The sequence below is a fragment of the Cherax quadricarinatus genome, chromosome 21 (genome assembly GCF_038502225.1).
Source record: "Cherax quadricarinatus isolate ZL_2023a chromosome 21, ASM3850222v1, whole genome shotgun sequence".
In the NCBI taxonomy this organism is placed as follows: domain Eukaryota; kingdom Metazoa; phylum Arthropoda; class Malacostraca; order Decapoda; family Parastacidae; genus Cherax; species Cherax quadricarinatus.
Genome location: NC_091312.1, coordinates 34,614,208 through 34,631,626, shown reverse-complemented (window position 1 = coordinate 34,631,626; position 17,419 = coordinate 34,614,208). Strand labels below are relative to the sequence as shown.

The following is a 17,419-nucleotide window of genomic DNA, read 5'->3' as shown; positions in this document are numbered from 1 at the left end:
TTGTTTATTTCCTCTTATCTCCATGGGGAAGTGGAACAGAATTCTTCCTCCGTAAGCCATGCGTGTTGTAAGAGGCGACTAAAATGCCGGGAGCAAGGGGCTAGTAACCTCTTCTCCTGTATATATTACTAAATGTAAAAGGAGAAACTTTCGTTTTTCCTTTTGGGCCACCCCGCCTCGGTGGGATACGGCCGGTGTGTTGAAAGATGAAAGAATATATATATATATATATATATATATATATATATATATATATATATATATATATATATATATATATATATATATATATATATATATATATATATGTCGTGCCGAATAGGCAGAACTTGCGATTTTGGCTTAAATAGCAATGCTCATATTGCCATATAAGACAAGCGAAAATTTGTGTATGCAATAATTTCGCCAAAATCATTCTGAACCTAACGAAAAAAATATATTTCACTGCGTTTGTTTAGTATTAAATTACTGTAAACAAATCTAAAATATATTTAGTTGGGTTAGGCTAAAATAAATTGCGCTTGTTATAATAAGGTTAGGTAAGTTTTCTAAGTTCCTTTTGGTGCAAAATTAAAATTTTTTACATTAACATTTATGAAAAAAAATATCTTTAAACGAATAAGAGAAAGCTTTAGAAAGGACTTAATTTTAAATGAGTTCTTGTTAATTGGCCAGTTTTATATATATATATATATATATATATATATATATATATATATATATATATATATATATATATATATATATATATATATATATATATATATATATATTTATATATATATTTAAAACTATAGTGGAGAAGAAATCATTGAGTCTGCTGTTTCTGTTGGTGGGAGTTGGGGTTCATCTGATTTTGCTAATTTTATTTCGCTATGTCGTGATATCTTTTTTGTTCCCAGAATTTCTGATAGGGTCTTCCAGGTCTTTTTTATATCACCTCGTAAGTTGGATAATCTGTTCTCATAATACAATTTTTTTGCCCTTCTTATCAGGCTGGTTTGGATTGACGAGTAACGTTTTGTTTGGTCTCTGGTTATGTGACCCATTCTGTACTGTTTTTCATATCGGTGTTTTGTATTTATGGATTTGAGAATGCTGGGTGTTAGCCAGGGACTGTTTAGTCTCTTTGCTGTCATCTGTTTAGTTTTTTTTAGGGCAGTGCTTGTTATAAAGGTATTGGGTCTTTTTTAGAAAATCATTAAAACATTCGTCAATATCTGTATAGATTTCTAGCTCAGTGTGCCAGTCAATGTTTGTTACTGCTGTTGTGAAGTTATTAATGGCTGCCTCATTGTGAAGTCTGAAGGTGACTTTAGTAGTGTCTTGGGGTATTTTACCAAGAGTTGTTATGAGGAAAGTAGGGTAGTGGTCTGTTAAAGGTATTTGATGCAGCTGGGGTCTTTTAATCTTGTCCCCCAGGATGCGACCCACACCAGTTGACTAGTACCCAGGCACCTACTTATTGCTAGGTGAAGAAAGACAACAGGTGTCAGGAAAAATGCCCGTGAAGCGATCCCCGGTTCCTCTTCATGTGAAGTGAAGTCGCTACCAACTGAGCCACGAGTGCCATTTAAAAGATACCTTTTACTTTTATCATTAGTTTTAGTATCATTCATATAATTAATAACATTATACGTTTTAATCAGAGCATAATCGTATTTTTTAGCTGCGCTGTGCTCTGTATGTTTTATCCCTGCGACTAGCATGGTGGCCCGGTGGCCTGGTGGCTAAAGCTCCCGCTTCACACACGGAGGGCCCGGGTTCGATTCCCGGCGGGTGGAAACATTTCGACACGTTTCCTTACACCTGTTGTCCTGTTCACCTAGCAGCAAATAGGTACCTGGGTATTAGTCGACTGGTGTGGGTCGCATCCTGGGGGACAAGATTAAGGACCCCAATGGAAATAAGTTAGACAGTCCTCGATGACGCACTGACTTTCTTGGGTTATCCTGGGTGGCTAACCCTCCGGGGTTAAAAATCCGAACGAAATCTTATCTTATCTTATCTTGACCGACCTCAACTGAGGAGCCAGTCATCCAATTATTTGCGAGATTTAAAAAAATCGAAAAGTTGTGGAAATTGAGTTATTCATATAGAAAAATAGCTTAACTCTTTGGCAACACAATGGCACAATAATTTATTTATTTATTTATTTATTTATTTCCAATTTGAGCACACATACAGAGGTACAAAAAAATACAGGTAAGAGCAGCATGCCAAAGCCACTTATACTATGCATAGCATTACGGGCTGGCTTAAAATTAACTTAAGATTAACTAAGCAATGATGAAATCAGTGATAAAACATTAATGTAAACAGATTACTATAAAGCACAAGTGAGTATTACAAAGACAGGTCATATGGTTGCATGCATTGTTGTACATTCAGTCATATGAAGGATTCTGTTAGGTAGTGTATTTAAGAAATAATAAAGTTAGATTCGGTTTTAGGTTTAACATTTATGTGATATAATTGTGAGAAACATTTAAGATATACAATTTATAAGGTTCAGTTATTCAGTATTTATTTGGTTTTGGGTGAGTAAGTGATCTTTGAGAAGAGACTTGAATTTATAAACAGGTAGTGTTTCTTTTATATTTACAGGTAATGAATTCCAGATTTTAGGGCCTTTTATGTGCATTGAGTTTTTGCATAGTGTGAGATGGACACGAGGAACATCAAAGAGTGATCTGTGCCTTGTGTTATGGTCATGTGTTCTGTTGAGGTTGGCAAGGAGATGTTTGAGGGGAGGGTTAATATCAGAGTTAAGTGTTCTATGTATGTAATAGGTGCAGTAATAAGTATGGATGTTTTGTATGGTGAGTAGGTTTAGTGTATTGAATATTGGTGGAGTGTGCTGCCTGTAGTGAGAATTTGTTATCATTCTAACTGCAGCCTTTTGTTGGGTAATTAGTGGTCTGAGATGGTTAATTGTTGTTGAGCCCCATGCACAAATTCCATAGGTGAGATAGGGGTAAATAAGAGAGTGATATAGGGCCAGGAGGGCTGACTGTGGAACATAGTACCGTATCTTCGATATTATGCCTACAGTCTTGGAAATTTTCTTAGAAATTTGTTGTATATGTGTATGAAATTTGAGTCTATTATCAAGGTGGATTCCTAAGAATTTTCCCTCTGTTAGTTTTGTGATAGGTGATCCGTTTATCATTATGTTAAGAGGGACATCTGTAGCTCTGTTACCAAACTGAATGAAGTAGGTTTTGTCAATGTTTAGTGTAAGTTTGTTAGTCCTCATCCAGGTAGATATTTTCTGTAATTCGGTATTTACAGTATTGGCTAGCGTGACTGGGCTCGGGTGAGAGAAGACGTATGTAGTGTCATCTGCAAATAGTGTGGGTTTGAGTAATTGCGAAGCATTTGGAAGGTCATTTATGTATAGGAGAAAGAGAAGAGGGCCAAGGACACTTCCCTGTGGGACACCAACTGTAATTGGTTGCGCAGAAGAGTTTGCCCCATTTGCGTACACATATTGGCTTCTGTTGCTGAGGTATGACTTGAGGTAGTTGAGGGAGTGCCCTCTTATACCATAGTGTGACAATTTTACGTGGAGCAAGTCATGGTCAACTGTATCAAAAGCTTTACGTAAGTCAATGAAGATCCCCAGTGGGACTTCTTTTTTCTCTATTGCAGTGTATATATGTTCTAGCATGTGTATAATAGCATCATTAGTATTTTTATTAGGCCTGAATCCAAATTGGCAGGGGTTGAGTATGTTTTGGGAGATAAGGTAGGAGTAGATTCGTTTATGAATTAATTTTTCGAAGATTTTTGAGAGAGGGTGTAAGTTGGATATTGGCCTATAGTTATTCAACTCTGTTTGGTCTCCTCCTTTGTGGATCGGGGTGACCCTTTGCTATTTTGAGTACTGTAGGGAAGGTGGAGGATTCAATGGATTTGTTAAAGAGTGTTGCAATGATTGGTGATAGCACTTGTGACACTTTTTTGTATATAAAGGGTGGTAAGGTATTTAAATCTCCTGCCTTGTTTTTTAGTGCATTGATAATAAGGGAGACTTCGTATGGGTTAGTCGGAGCTAGGAACAGTGTGTTCGGGTAGTTGCCGGTGAGGTAGTCATTTGGTGGGGTATCTGAGCTTGGGATTTTATTGGCAAGGTTTTGTCCTATAGTGGAGAAGAAATCATTGAGTCTGTTTGCTGTTTCTGTTGGTGGGAGTTGGGGTTCATCTGATTTTGCTAATTTTATTTCGCTATTTCGTGATATCTTTTTTGTTCCCAGAATTTCTGATAGGGTTTTCCAGGTCTTTTTTATATCACCTGGTAAGTTGGATAATCTGTTCTCATAATACAATTTTTTTGCCCTTCTTATCAGGCTGGTTAGGATTGACGAGTAACGTTTTGTTTGGTCTCTGGTTATGTGACCCATTCTGTACTGATTTTCATATTGGTGTTTTGTATTTATGGATTTGAGAATGCTGGGTGTTAGCCAGGGACTGTTCAGTCTCTTTGCTGTCATCTGTTTAGTTTTTTTAGGGCAGTGCTTGTTATAGAGGTATTGGTTTTTTTTTTTAGAAAATTATTAATACATTCGTCAATATCTGTATAGGTTTCTAGCTCAGTGTGCCAATCAATGTTTGCTATTGCTGTTGTGAAGTTATTAATGGCTGCCTCATTGTGAAGTCTGAAGGTGACTTTAGTAGTGTCTTGGGGTAGTTTACCAAGAGTTGTTATGAGGAAAGTAGGGTAGTGGTCTGTGGTATTATCTGTAATTATGCCTGATTTTAAAGGGGATATGGTGTTGGTCCAGATGTGGTCAAGTAGGGAAACACTAGTCTCTGTAACTCTTGTAGGTTTTGTTACTGTTGGTAGTAACATACAGTTACTCATTGTGTTTGTGAATTCAGTAACGTGTGGGTCCTGGTCTTGCAGGAGATTTATATTGAAGTCACCTGAGAGTAGTAAATGATCTTTGTTCATGCGTGCATCAGTTATCATTCTTCCTAGATTTTGACTAAATTGGCTAATGTTTGACTGTGGAACTCTGTAGATGTTTATCAATGTGAGAGGTTTTTGTAGGTACTTGGATTTGAATTTAGCTATTATATATTCCCCATGTTCATCCCTTGTGCAAGTATTAGTGATACATTCTAGTTGGTCTGAGTAGTATATGGCTGTGCCATCCCCTTGTTGGTCTGGCCTACAGTTGTGTATGGCTGTGTAACCAGGAATGGCATAGACATCTGTACTATCAGGCTTTAGCCAGGTTTCAGTTAGTGTAATGATGGACATATTGGCATGTAAGGAATTTAGTAATGCTATGAGGTCATCGTAATGCTTGCTTAAAGATCTGATATTGTAGTTAAAGATAGTTATGTTGTTGTTGGCACTGAGAAGTGCCTTTGATTGTTCTGCAGTGTAGTAATTACAGTAACTGTTTGATTCATTTAAGTCATTAAATAAGAGGTTGGTATCAGGATCAATGCTTGTAATCATAAGATTTGTAGTGAATCTATAGTTTGAATTAAGTATAAAACAAAGTAAATAGTCTTAAGCTAAAAAATAGCACCTGGATTATTTAACAAATGTAAAATAATGAGCTAAGGGACTAATACAAATAAAGTGATGATCAAATAATGGAGCTTGGGAATATGATAGTAGGTAGTACTATAAAGGTAATTTTTTAAAGTTAGAATTATAGTATAAAATTATAATATAAAAGGGACTAATATAGGTTGTGGTGAACAATAAAGTGGTAATCAAATAAATGAGCTTTGGAATATAATGGCAAAATTGTGAACTTATTCTACTTTAGCACCTGAGAATAGCACCTTGATTATTTTAACAATTGTGAATATATAAACTAGGGTAGTTATATAAAGCTAAAATAAAGGAGAAAATATATAAGGGACTAAAATTAAGTAATGGTAAACAAAGTTAAATGGACAGATGGTAGGAATTATAATATAAACTTATAATATAAAAATACAATTTGAAATGGTACTTGCAATTGCACTAGAGTCTGGTATAGGTTGTTGACAAGATCAAGATTATAACTAGATTTAAATTGACAAAATAAAATTCACAATTAAAGTACCAAAAGAATAATAGTAAAAAAATAACAATGGTAATGTCTTGGTTATAATGTTCTACGACGTTTCTACAAGAAATTATAGTCGTTTATATCAGGTATGGTGACGGCGATGTGGGTTGCACGTCTCCTCAGAGCCGGTATATTTTTTGGAAAATTTTCCTTGTTTTTTATCGCTTTTTCTTGCATTATTCTTTCTAATATAATAACTGACTATTTGGCATCATAAAACAGTAGGCGGAGGTTATCCGTAAACTTTCAGCCAATCAGAAACTATCTGGGAACACAGGTAATATTCCCGCTCCAGAGAGCCAGGAAAACTCAGTTCATTATTACGCTTATATCAACTATACGGCTTATTTATCTATCAAAATTGATCTAATATGATATAATAAATACTATAAATAACATACAAACATGTTATATACTCTAGACTAAATAAATTAGGCCATAATATTGCCAGAGTCCACCATCAATATTCGATATAAAATTGTTACCCATCGTTTCCATGTCGTATTCTTTAGCTTTGAGTGATAGAAAACGGTATTTTGAAGAGGATAACTGTAGTAGAACATCAGTTTACTAAGAAAACCACCGAAACAAACGCGATTTACGCGAAAAAAAAAAAAAATCGAGACGGCGGGCCGGCCGGCGTTCCAGGCCAATATCTCGGAAGTAACTTATTCACTTATTTCGCTTTACTACGACGCCTTTATTACTTAATTAAGTGGAATAATATTCGCAGAAATTGTGGACAATCTTCAAGGTACTGTGAATAAAGAGGAGGATTTGAAATCCTTATACAGAGAAGCTAACAAGGAGATGAAAGAAGCAAATATGCCTCTAAGGATGTGGAATACAAATTCAAAGCAATTAAGGGAAATTATCAAAGAAGATTTCCCTGAAGCTGAAATTCCTAATTGCAACAATATGCTGGGATTGGAACACACAGGAAGATACTTTGAGTCTCAAAAGGATAAATAATAAATCATGCAGTACACTCACTAAACGTAGTTTACTGTCAGAGGTATCACAATGTTTTGATCCTCTAGGACTCGTCTCACCAATTACCATAAAGGGTAAAATGCTTATGCAAGATGCATGGAAGCTCAAAATAGGATGGGATGAGAACTTGCTTCTAGAAATGAGTCAAGCATGGGATGAAGTATCCAAGGAGTTTAAACAACTTCATCAAATTAAATTTCCCAGACAAATAGGTCAAGAGGGAAACAAGTGCACATTACATGTGTTCTGTGATGCGTCAACCAGAGGTTATGGCGCTGTAGCTTACATGAGTAATGCTGAAGGAAGTACACTAATTACTTCAAAGGCCAGGGTAGCACCCTTGAAGGTCAGAACAGTACCACAATTGGAACTGACAGCACTCTATGTAGGTACAAAATTAGCTGTCTATCTCAACAAAGTACTCGATCATCTCACTATTGAAAAAACCGTGATCTGGAGTGATAATGAGGCAGTTCTCCAGTGGTTCAGAAATAATAAGAGTAAGTTGGTCTATGTACAGAACAGAGTAGCAGAAATAAAAGAGATGCAGAGAGATTATCTCTTTTCACGTCTCTACCCAAGAGAATCCAGCTGACATGTTGTCACGTGGTGTCCCACTCAAGAAATTTGTGGATAATAAATTATGGCTCCACGGACCGAACTGGCTCTCTGATGAAAATAACTGGCCTCAGCAAAAAACTCACATTATGCCAGAAGAAACAGTCTGCTTGAACACAGCAGAAATAAGTTGTGTAAATACTGCAGCAGCCACAACAGAAATAGTCATTGATGGATCTAAATACTCATCTTTGGGTAAACTCTTAAGAGTTACAGCTCTTGTCTTTAAATTCATTAAAGGAATAAAACCTGATTATGAATGTCTTGAACCCATTAAATACTGGGCGAAACTAATACAGAAAAACGTTTTCTCTACAGAATATAAATTTCTAGAAACACAAGATAAATCCCCAAAGAAACCTGTTATGATTAATTCTTTAGGACTTTATCTCGACTCAGAAAAGATTATAAGATGTCGAGGAAGAATTCATAATTCTTCACTACCTAAAGAAGCCATACATCCAATATTGATCCCCAAGAATCATTGGCTAACAAAACTGATTGTGCAAAACGCCCACAGTAACGTGTTACATGGTGGGGTAGCTGACACACTTTGTCATATACGACAATCCTACTGGATACCTCAAGGTCGACAAAGTGTGAAAAGCAAATAAAGGACTGCATTACTTGTCGTCACTATGATATGCGAGTATGTCAGTATCCAGGTCCACCATATCCCTCTGAAAGAGTTTGTCATATCACTCCATTTGAGGTGACAGGTGTAGATTACACTGGACCAATAATTTTAACCAAAACAGTTGACAAAGTTCCCATCAAGGCGTACATCTGTTTGTTCACTTGTGCTACGACTAGAGCAGTACATCTAGAAGTAGCCACTGACATGTCTGCTGAAACTTTTATCAAATTATTCAGAAGGTTTGCAGCCAGAAGGGCATGTCCCAGACTGATGATTTCAGATAATGCAACGAACTTTGTTGCTGGTGCTGCTTATATCAGCAAGATCTTTGATCAACCAGAAGTACAACAGATGCTGAATCAACGCAGTTGTCGTTGGAGATACATTCCTCCTAAATCTCCATGGCACGGCGGATTTTATGAAAGAATGATCGGCATTGTAAAACGTTGTTTAAGGAAGACTCTTCATCGTCAGAGAATAGATTTAGAAGAATTCCATACAGTTGTGACTGAAATAGAAAATAGAGTCAACAACAGACCTCTAACTTATGTTACCGATGATCTGGACAATTATTGACAATGATGGTCCGAGGTCCCAATGGCCACCTGGAAAAATTGTGACCATATATCCTGATGCAAATGGAATCATCAGGACAGTTGATGTTTTGAGCAAAGGTGTAGTGAATAAGAGGACAATAAATAAACTAGTGCCGTTAGAATTACACAGTGTTGAAAACAAAATTAGTGATTCTCCAGAAACTGCACAGACTAAAGCTGTTCAGAAAAGACAAGCAGCAGTGGTGGCGAGTGAGAAAATCAAATTAATGTTAAGTGATGAATAGTTCACCTGCAGCGAACCTCCGCCGCCCCCCAGTGTGGAGAAATTTTCTCCAGGAGGGGGATATCAGCCCCCTTCAGCACTTTCAGCCTCTTCAGCCCCTTTCAGCCCTGAGGGGCCAAGCCCTCTCAGAAGGGGCGAGCGTCTTGTTTACTGCTACAGTGAGTAATTGATCACAGATGCTATGCAACGTAGTCAAGTGACCTCTGCTCCTTGCAGCGGTGTTGCAAAGTGTATTTTTATAAGAGACAGTTCACCTCTTACTTAAGCAGGACAATTAAGGAAAATCCTGCTCCCACTTTATTACCATAGTAAAGATAGTGTACATTGTTGTGTATGCTTAAGACAGCAAGAAACAAACATTCTGCTTTGCTTCATCGAGGAGGTGACAAGGATGCAAGGTACTAAGTCAGCGGTTTTTTTTGTGTATTAGGGCAGTGACGGCTTGGGGCGGTATGGCATCGCCAGACTAACATTGACTCTGGGAGAGTGACACTGACGCCAGGATAACCAGCAAAGAACACTGATCTGTGCGTTAGTGTGAACAAACCACAATAAACACTTAAGAGAAGTGTGATCAGCTTCTCCAGTGATAACTTTGTGTGAACAATTATTGATGAAGAGTGTAACAACGAGTGTTGCGATCCAACAGAGTGTAGTGCGACATTCTTTAAAGAACACTATTCTTCAATCAACTCATCGGATATCCGGGCATAATTACGGGTCAGATACATATACCCAGGTAAGTGTTCTAACTCATGATGTACTACTATTGACTGCACAGTTGAGTATAAAGTCGTGAGTTAGAAACTTATCATAAACCCCGGTGATATGCGGACCATTGAGTCCAAACAAGTAAGTACATCGTCAGCCACCAGTGAATGCAATAAGCTGATATAACACCCCCTAGGGGTAATTTATATACTTACAAATTATATTTCTTGACAGCCCATGTTGAGATGCCTTCGACAGCTTTCAAGACCTCGTCTGCAGGGGCGGCTGTGTAGACGATTTGCTGTCTTTTATCAGCTAAGTGTTCACTATATTTATATTTATAAATATCTTAGCTGGTAAGGCCAATATCTTCAACAAGCATTGTCGTCGCGGCACCAAGTGTCCAAAGAACCTTACGTAGTCCCATATAGGATCACCTTCCTGCCAAAGGGCATTTTTAGTCAATTGTTCTCTTCTCAGTCTTTTCTCAGTTGTTGTTTGAGGTATCTTATTGACAAATATTTACAGTAACTAGAGAAAACACTTCGTCTTGTGCACTAAAAATGAAGGAAATCTGACGGAAAACAAACAAGCAAAAATTAATTGGATAACTGGCTCCTTGATTAAGGGAGGTTCCTTGATGCTCCCGAGGGGCTCTTGATGTAGGGACTTGGATCTGTGCTCCAGTTTAGTGCACTAAGCCTGAATGTCTTCCATTATCCCCCAGCAGGCGCTTTATAAACCCTACGGGTTTAGCGCTCCTCATGATGACACTAATTATAATGTATTAGTGCCTCAGTTTGAGAGAGAGTTTCCCAGGGGTGACACACTCACAGGAAGGTTGAAAGACACAGGTGTAATTCACGGAAATTGAGTGACGGTGCCGTGGTTAGTACGGTTTACAACTACTGCACAAGTTACAAATGAACCGTTGTTAACTCAAGACTTAATATTAGTCTAGGAAAGACAGAGATGTCTAATTTCTACTTCTAATTTAGGGGTTAGTTGTGAATTGTTTAGATATTATTGTTGATTGTATAGATTGCAATTAAGACTATTTTAATAATTGTGATAATAGTTTAATATGGCAATATAAGGGGCACATTATAGTAAGTCATATATTTATGGCAGGTCTGCATGCCAGGGAGTGGATCTCTCCAGCTGTGGCTCTTCATCTCATCCATCACATGATCACTAACACTTCAGCCACATCCTCCGTCGACGTGTTCATAGTACCCATGGCTAACCCCGATGGCTATGTCTACACCTGGATAACCGATCGTCTTTGGCGTAAGAACCGCAGGGTTAATGGTGGTGCCAGGTGTGACGGCGTCGATCTCAACCGCAACTGGGATTCCCATTTCGGCGTGGGAGCCTCTAACAACCCCTGCAGCGAGGTGTACCAAGGACCATCAGCCTTTTCCGAGCCGGAAACCAAGGCCCTGCGCGATGCTATGCTGAAGCTCAAGGATAATCTAGAACTAGTGTTGGCACTACATAGCTATGGGCAGGACTTGTTGTATCCCTGGGGCTGGTCCACTGGGGAAGAAGCGCCAGGTAAACACGACCTCATCGCCATTGGACAAGTATTCACACAAGCTGTCAAAAACGCAACAGGCACGGAGTACGCTGTAAAGAATGCCGCAGAAGGTTACTACGTAGCGTCTGGTGCAACAGATGACTGGGCAATGGAGGCGCTACACACTAAATATGTGTATACCTTGGAGTTGAGGGATCAAGGCCGTCAAGGTTTCCTGCTGGAGCCTGCTAACATCCTTGCGTGTAGTGAAGAAATATGGCAGGGAATCACGCAAGTTATCAAGAAGATTAATGCTTAACACTTTATAAGTAAGTTTAATTAGGCACAGGTACACATAAGTACAATTATCATACATAGTGTCATTTATGTAGGATAGCCCCCATCGTAAGTTTAATATCTTTGCTGAAAACCTGCTATATCATACCCATAATGCTGTGTGACCCTTAACAAGAACAATAATAATAATAATAACGCACTTAGGACATTTTATTATAGATGCGTTTTGTTGCTGAGACCTTGTTTACTCCACAAGATCCCAGGAACCAGGTCCCAGGTACCTGATCCCAGGAACAAGGTACCAGGTACCGGGAACAAGATTCCAGGAACAAGGTCCCTGGTCCCAGGAACAAGGTTCGAGGTCCCAGTTCCTAGGAGCAAGGTCTTGGGTCTCTGGAACAAGGTCCGGGGTCCCAGGAACAAGGTCCTGGATCCCTTGAATAAGGTCCCGGGTCCCTTGAACAAGGTCCCGGGTCCCTGGTACAAGGTCCCGGGTGTTAGGTAAAAGGATACAAGTACAACTAATGTGACATTTTGCTGTGGCAACGTTTCGCTCTCCAGGAGCTTTGTCAAACCGTTCTACCAGCATTAATACAAGGTCCCGGGCCCCAGGAACATTGTCCCGGATCCCAGGAACAAGGTCCTGGGTCCCAGGAACAAGGTCCCGGGTCCCAGGAGCAAGGTTCCAGTACCCAGAAACAGGGTCTCGGGTCTCAGAAATGATCCCAGGTCCCAAATGTTTCCATGGTACAATGTCCTAGATGCTTTATAGCTGTGGTAGGCGCCCCATCCCCATTAGGTCATTATCCGTACACATACAAATATTTCCTGCTTTAACAATAATCTAAAGCCAAGACAACAGTGCATAAGAGTTGCCAATAAATCTAATAGATTCTTTGTTTTATAATTGCCCTGGAAAACTTCGAGAGTAGGATGACAAAGTTGATATAGTATATCAGAAATCTTTCCTACGAGAACAGATTAAGGGCAGTGAATCTCTATTCTCTGGAAAGGCTTAAAATTAAGAAAGATATGACTGAGGTGTATAACGGGAGACAGGAAGAAAAAAAAGGGATATTATTAACGCTCTAAAAAATATCTAACCAAGACAGGACTCGCAGCAACGTATTAAATTCGAAAAAAAATGATATAAAAAGGATGTAGATAAGCACTGGTTTGATAACAGAGTTGTGAATGAGTAGAACCAACTTCCGAGTAACGTCTTTGAAGGAAAAATCTTGTGTAGTTTTAAAAATAGGTTAAAACAAGTACGTGAGTGGGTGTAAGTTGGACCTGCCTAGCTTGTGCAAATGATAATGGTATACAACACCGACAAGTTCATAAGTAAGACACATGTGCAACAGTTAGATATTTTTATTCCGAAACGTTTCGCCTACACTGTAGGTTTCTTCAGTCGAATACAGAGGACGTAGCAAAAGCAGTAAAGATGTAAAGACGATGTAATCAGTCCATCGCCTTCGTAGACATAGTTTTGAGGTGGTCAGTCCCTCAGCCTGGAGCAAGAGTTTGGCTCCATAGTTTGGAACAATGTGAAGCTGAAGCAACAGAACGGAATGCTATATACTGGCAAGGTGAGGCGCAGAAAATCTTGATGACAGAAGAGGTGGAAACTACTAGTAGAAGTAAGAATGTAATCATTGAGAGGCAGTGTAGTAAAGGTACTTGGTAGGTCCCTCTCAAATCTAACCTGACATGGACCAGTAGGATGCTGCAGTGCTACTCCTTTATGTTCTTAACTCGCGATTATTTAACTAGCATATCAGATAAACACCTTGCTTATGTAAGCATTATACAGAAAAAGTAACAATATTATTGCAACTTAATCAACTTAAAAAATCTAAAAAGTAAGAACTGCACTACTTGCAGCAAACCACTCAGGAGCCCCACGACCTGATCTGAGTAAGGAAACATTCACGACGCTGTGTACCGTTTACATCAAGCACGTATTGGAGTATTTAGCACTGAAGAAAGTGCAGAGGTTTGCAACGAGACTAGTCCCTGAGCTAAGAGGTATAACCTATGATGTCAGGTTAAGGGAACTCAACCTGATATCACTGGAGGACAGGAGGACTACCTGGAGGGTGTTCCGGGGGTCAATGCCTCCGCTGCCTGGTCTTTTACCAGGCCTCTCATGGTAACTAGTACAAATTACGGAGAGAAACTGACAGGGTAGACAGGGACAGATTGTTTGATAGACGGAAACAGCAACACGAGGGCTCAGCTGAAAGATGAATCACAGGGATATTAAGAAGCATTTCTTTAGCCTTTGAGCAGTCAAGAAGTGGAGAAAGGATTCGTACATATGTTTAAGAAGAGGTTTGATAAGGCTCTCGAAGCCAGGAGAGAGTGGACCTAGTAATGACCAACGAAGAGGTATGGCCAGGGGCTGAGATTCGACCCTTGCAACCACATACAGGTGACTACATAAAAGTGAGTACACACACACACACAGCCAGAAACTGTGAATCGACCCCTGCAGACACATAGGTGAGTATATACATACACCACACCTACATACACACGCACACACCTACACGTGCACGCATACACCTATACACACACGCACGCGCATAACTAAACATGCACGCACACCTGAACACACGTGCACACACGTATACAGAGACAGTATGTTCCAGAGATGGGACACAGAAACAAGGGTCACAATTGGAAGTTGAACACTCAGATGAGTCAAATGGATGTTAAGAAGTATTCCTTTAGTCATAGAGTTGTCAGGAAGTGAAATAGTCTGCCGAGTGACGTAGTGGAAGCAGGAACCATACATAGTTTTAAGACGAAGTATGATAAAGCTCATGGAGCAGAGAGAGAGAGGACCTAGTAGCGATTAGTGAAGAAGCGGGGCCAGGAGCTATGCCTCGACCCCTGCAATCACAAATAGGTGAGTGCACCTACCTATTCACCTACACACGTGCACACACGTACCTAAACATGCATGTTACAAAAAAAAACGCGATATCTAATAAGCATAGAGATCTCCAGTGAATACTAGAAAGGACTGCCCTTCTAGCAGCCAGCCTGTTACTGGGTTTTTTTGTAACAAGTAGTCAGTATCCTGGTCCAGTTATCCATTAGAATTTAGTAAGATTCAATAGTGCTTCAGGATTACAACTGGTAGGCTACTAACTAAAGAAATTAAAATTTAATAAACCATACCACGGGCGGAATTTGAACGCGCGGTCAGAGAGTCTCAAAAGTCCAGACCATTTATTAATAACAATGAAGTTGTCTAGGCGTATAATATCAAAGTAAATTAATCAAAATAATCACTACTCTCGTATATAGTAGTATTGTGCTGAAGGCACATATCACATTTTTATGGCTTTTAAGTACCGTCTTGTACATTGTTAACATTTAATAACATAATACAAATATATACAAGTATGTGTGTGTATGTGTGTAAGTGCTCTAAGTAGTTCGCTATGTCTCAAGAATCGACTAGACTTAACAAGTGACTGACTAAAAGTCCTCACATAAACTAACTTCTTGACCAACCTGGCAATCAGAACAGCTTGCTTGAACAATAAAACGACTGATAAGCCGAACAGCAATATAACAAGCAATAGCGACACGGAATCAGGAACAAGGAGATAATATAACGACACTAAGTAGCGACCATCTGAAGATCCTCCACAAAAGTCACAAAACTCCCATACTACTGAATCTAAGTTCAGCATTAGAAAATCCCCGACTGTGACAGTGCACAGATACCAGTACAAATTAGGTCAGAAGCTACAGCTCAGGACCTGAGTTTCTCAGAGTGTCTATTTGACACACATCGTCGAAAATCCCTAAGTCTAGGCTATGTTCTGTGAACAGTTACACAGAACCAACAACAAAAAAGCGACAGAGACGATCTTCCAACAAGGGACCACAAGGGAGAGCTAGAGAGGCACGTCTTGTGAGAAGCAACATCAAACAGACAAGAGCTAGTGCAGGCCAGGCTGACTCTCCCTCCAGGTGAGGTGTGATCACCCCACCCTGATCACGTGACTCTCGGTGGACTGCTGCTGCCCAGCAACACAGAAGCCCCCCCCCCCAACAAGCAGAGCAAAAATTACAGTAGTTAGACAATGCTGTCAGCTACTTAACACTCGAACTATGAGCACTGAATAATATATAAATGTTACATCCTACCTAATAATATAACTAAGTCAAATAATAATATAAAGCAATATATTTACGATTTAACTAATATCGCAAATATAAGCAATATAAAATTATATGAGCAGGTAATATACATTATATACATTGTCACCCATTCAGGGGTCGCAATAATGCACACATACCTACACTTGCACACACACCTACCTACACATGCACACACACCTACCTATACACATACACATGCACACACACCTACCTACACACCTACACACGCACATACCTACACACCTACACACCCAGTAGCGGCCAATTAAGAGGCGAGGTCAGGAACTCTGAATCGACCCCTACAACCACAACTAGGTGAGTACACACCTACCTACACATCTACACACGCACACATACCTACCTACACACACACAAACACACCTACCTACACACTTACACATGCATACACACCTTTATACGCGCACACACACCTACCCATGCACACCTAAACACGCTCGTACACCTACACACAGGCACACGCACCTACACACACACATAGTGAGGTAGTGGAGACAGGTACCATACAATGCTTTAAGAAGAGGTATGATAAACCTCATGGAGCAGGGAGAGAGTGGCCTAGTAGTAATCACTGAAGAGGCGGGGCCAGGAGCTGTGAATCGACCCCTGCAGCCACAATTAGGTGAGTACACACCTACACACACACACACACCGACTCTCACGCTTGCACATACACACACACACGCTGAGTATAGACTAGGTGGCCAAGAACTGCAAACCTCGCTCAAGGAGAAAGATCCTGGGGTGACCATTACACCGACCATGTCTCCGGAGGCACACATCAACCAGATAACTGCTGCAGCATACGGGCGCCTGGCAAACCTGAGAATAGAGTTCGATACCTTAGTAAGGATTCGTTCAAGACATTGTACACCGTGTACATCAGGCCCATACTGGAGTATGCAGCACCGGTTTGAAACCCACACCTGGTCAAACACGTCAAGAAATTAGAGAAAGTGCAAAGGTTTGCAACAAGGCTAGTTCCAGAGCTCAGGGGTATGTCCTACGAAGAAAGGTTAAGGGAAAGCGCACTGACGACATTGGAGGACAGGTGGGTCAGGGGAGACATGATAACGACATAAAAAATGCTGCGTGGAATAGATAAGGTAGACAGAGACAGGCTGTTCCAGAGAGGGGACACAGACACAAGGGGTCACAATTGGAAGCTGAAGACTCAGACGAGTCAGAGGGATGTTAGGAAGTATTTCTTCAATCATAGAGTCGTCAGGAAGCGGAATAGCCTAACAAGTGATGTAGTGGAGGCAGGAACCATACATAGCTTTAAGACGAGGTATGAGAAAGCTCTGGAAGGAGAGAGAGAGAGAGAGGACCTAGTAGCGATCAGTGAAGAGGCGGGGCCAGGAGCTGAGTCTCGACCTCTGCAACCACAATTAGGTAAATTAGGTAAGTACACACACACACACACACAAACACACACACACACACCTACCACAGTATGCCACCAGGTCTCCCACCCTCACAGGCCCCCCAAACCACAGTGTTGGAAAGGAAACTGAA

The 17,419-nt window shown here is 40.0% G+C and overlaps 1 protein-coding gene across 1 annotated transcript in view; it reads left to right on the top strand.

Moving 5' to 3' along the window:
- LOC128689180 (carboxypeptidase B) overlaps positions 1–12,584 on the top strand; it is a 92,021-nt gene extending 79,437 nt beyond the window's left edge. Inside the window, exon 7 of the mRNA XM_053777327.2 lies at positions 11,011–12,584. Coding sequence (XP_053633302.2) covers positions 11,011–11,717 — 707 coding nt within the window. The 3' untranslated portion in view covers positions 11,718–12,584. The remainder of the gene's footprint in view (positions 1–11,010) is intronic.
- Positions 12,585–17,419: the final 4,835 nt, after the last annotated feature.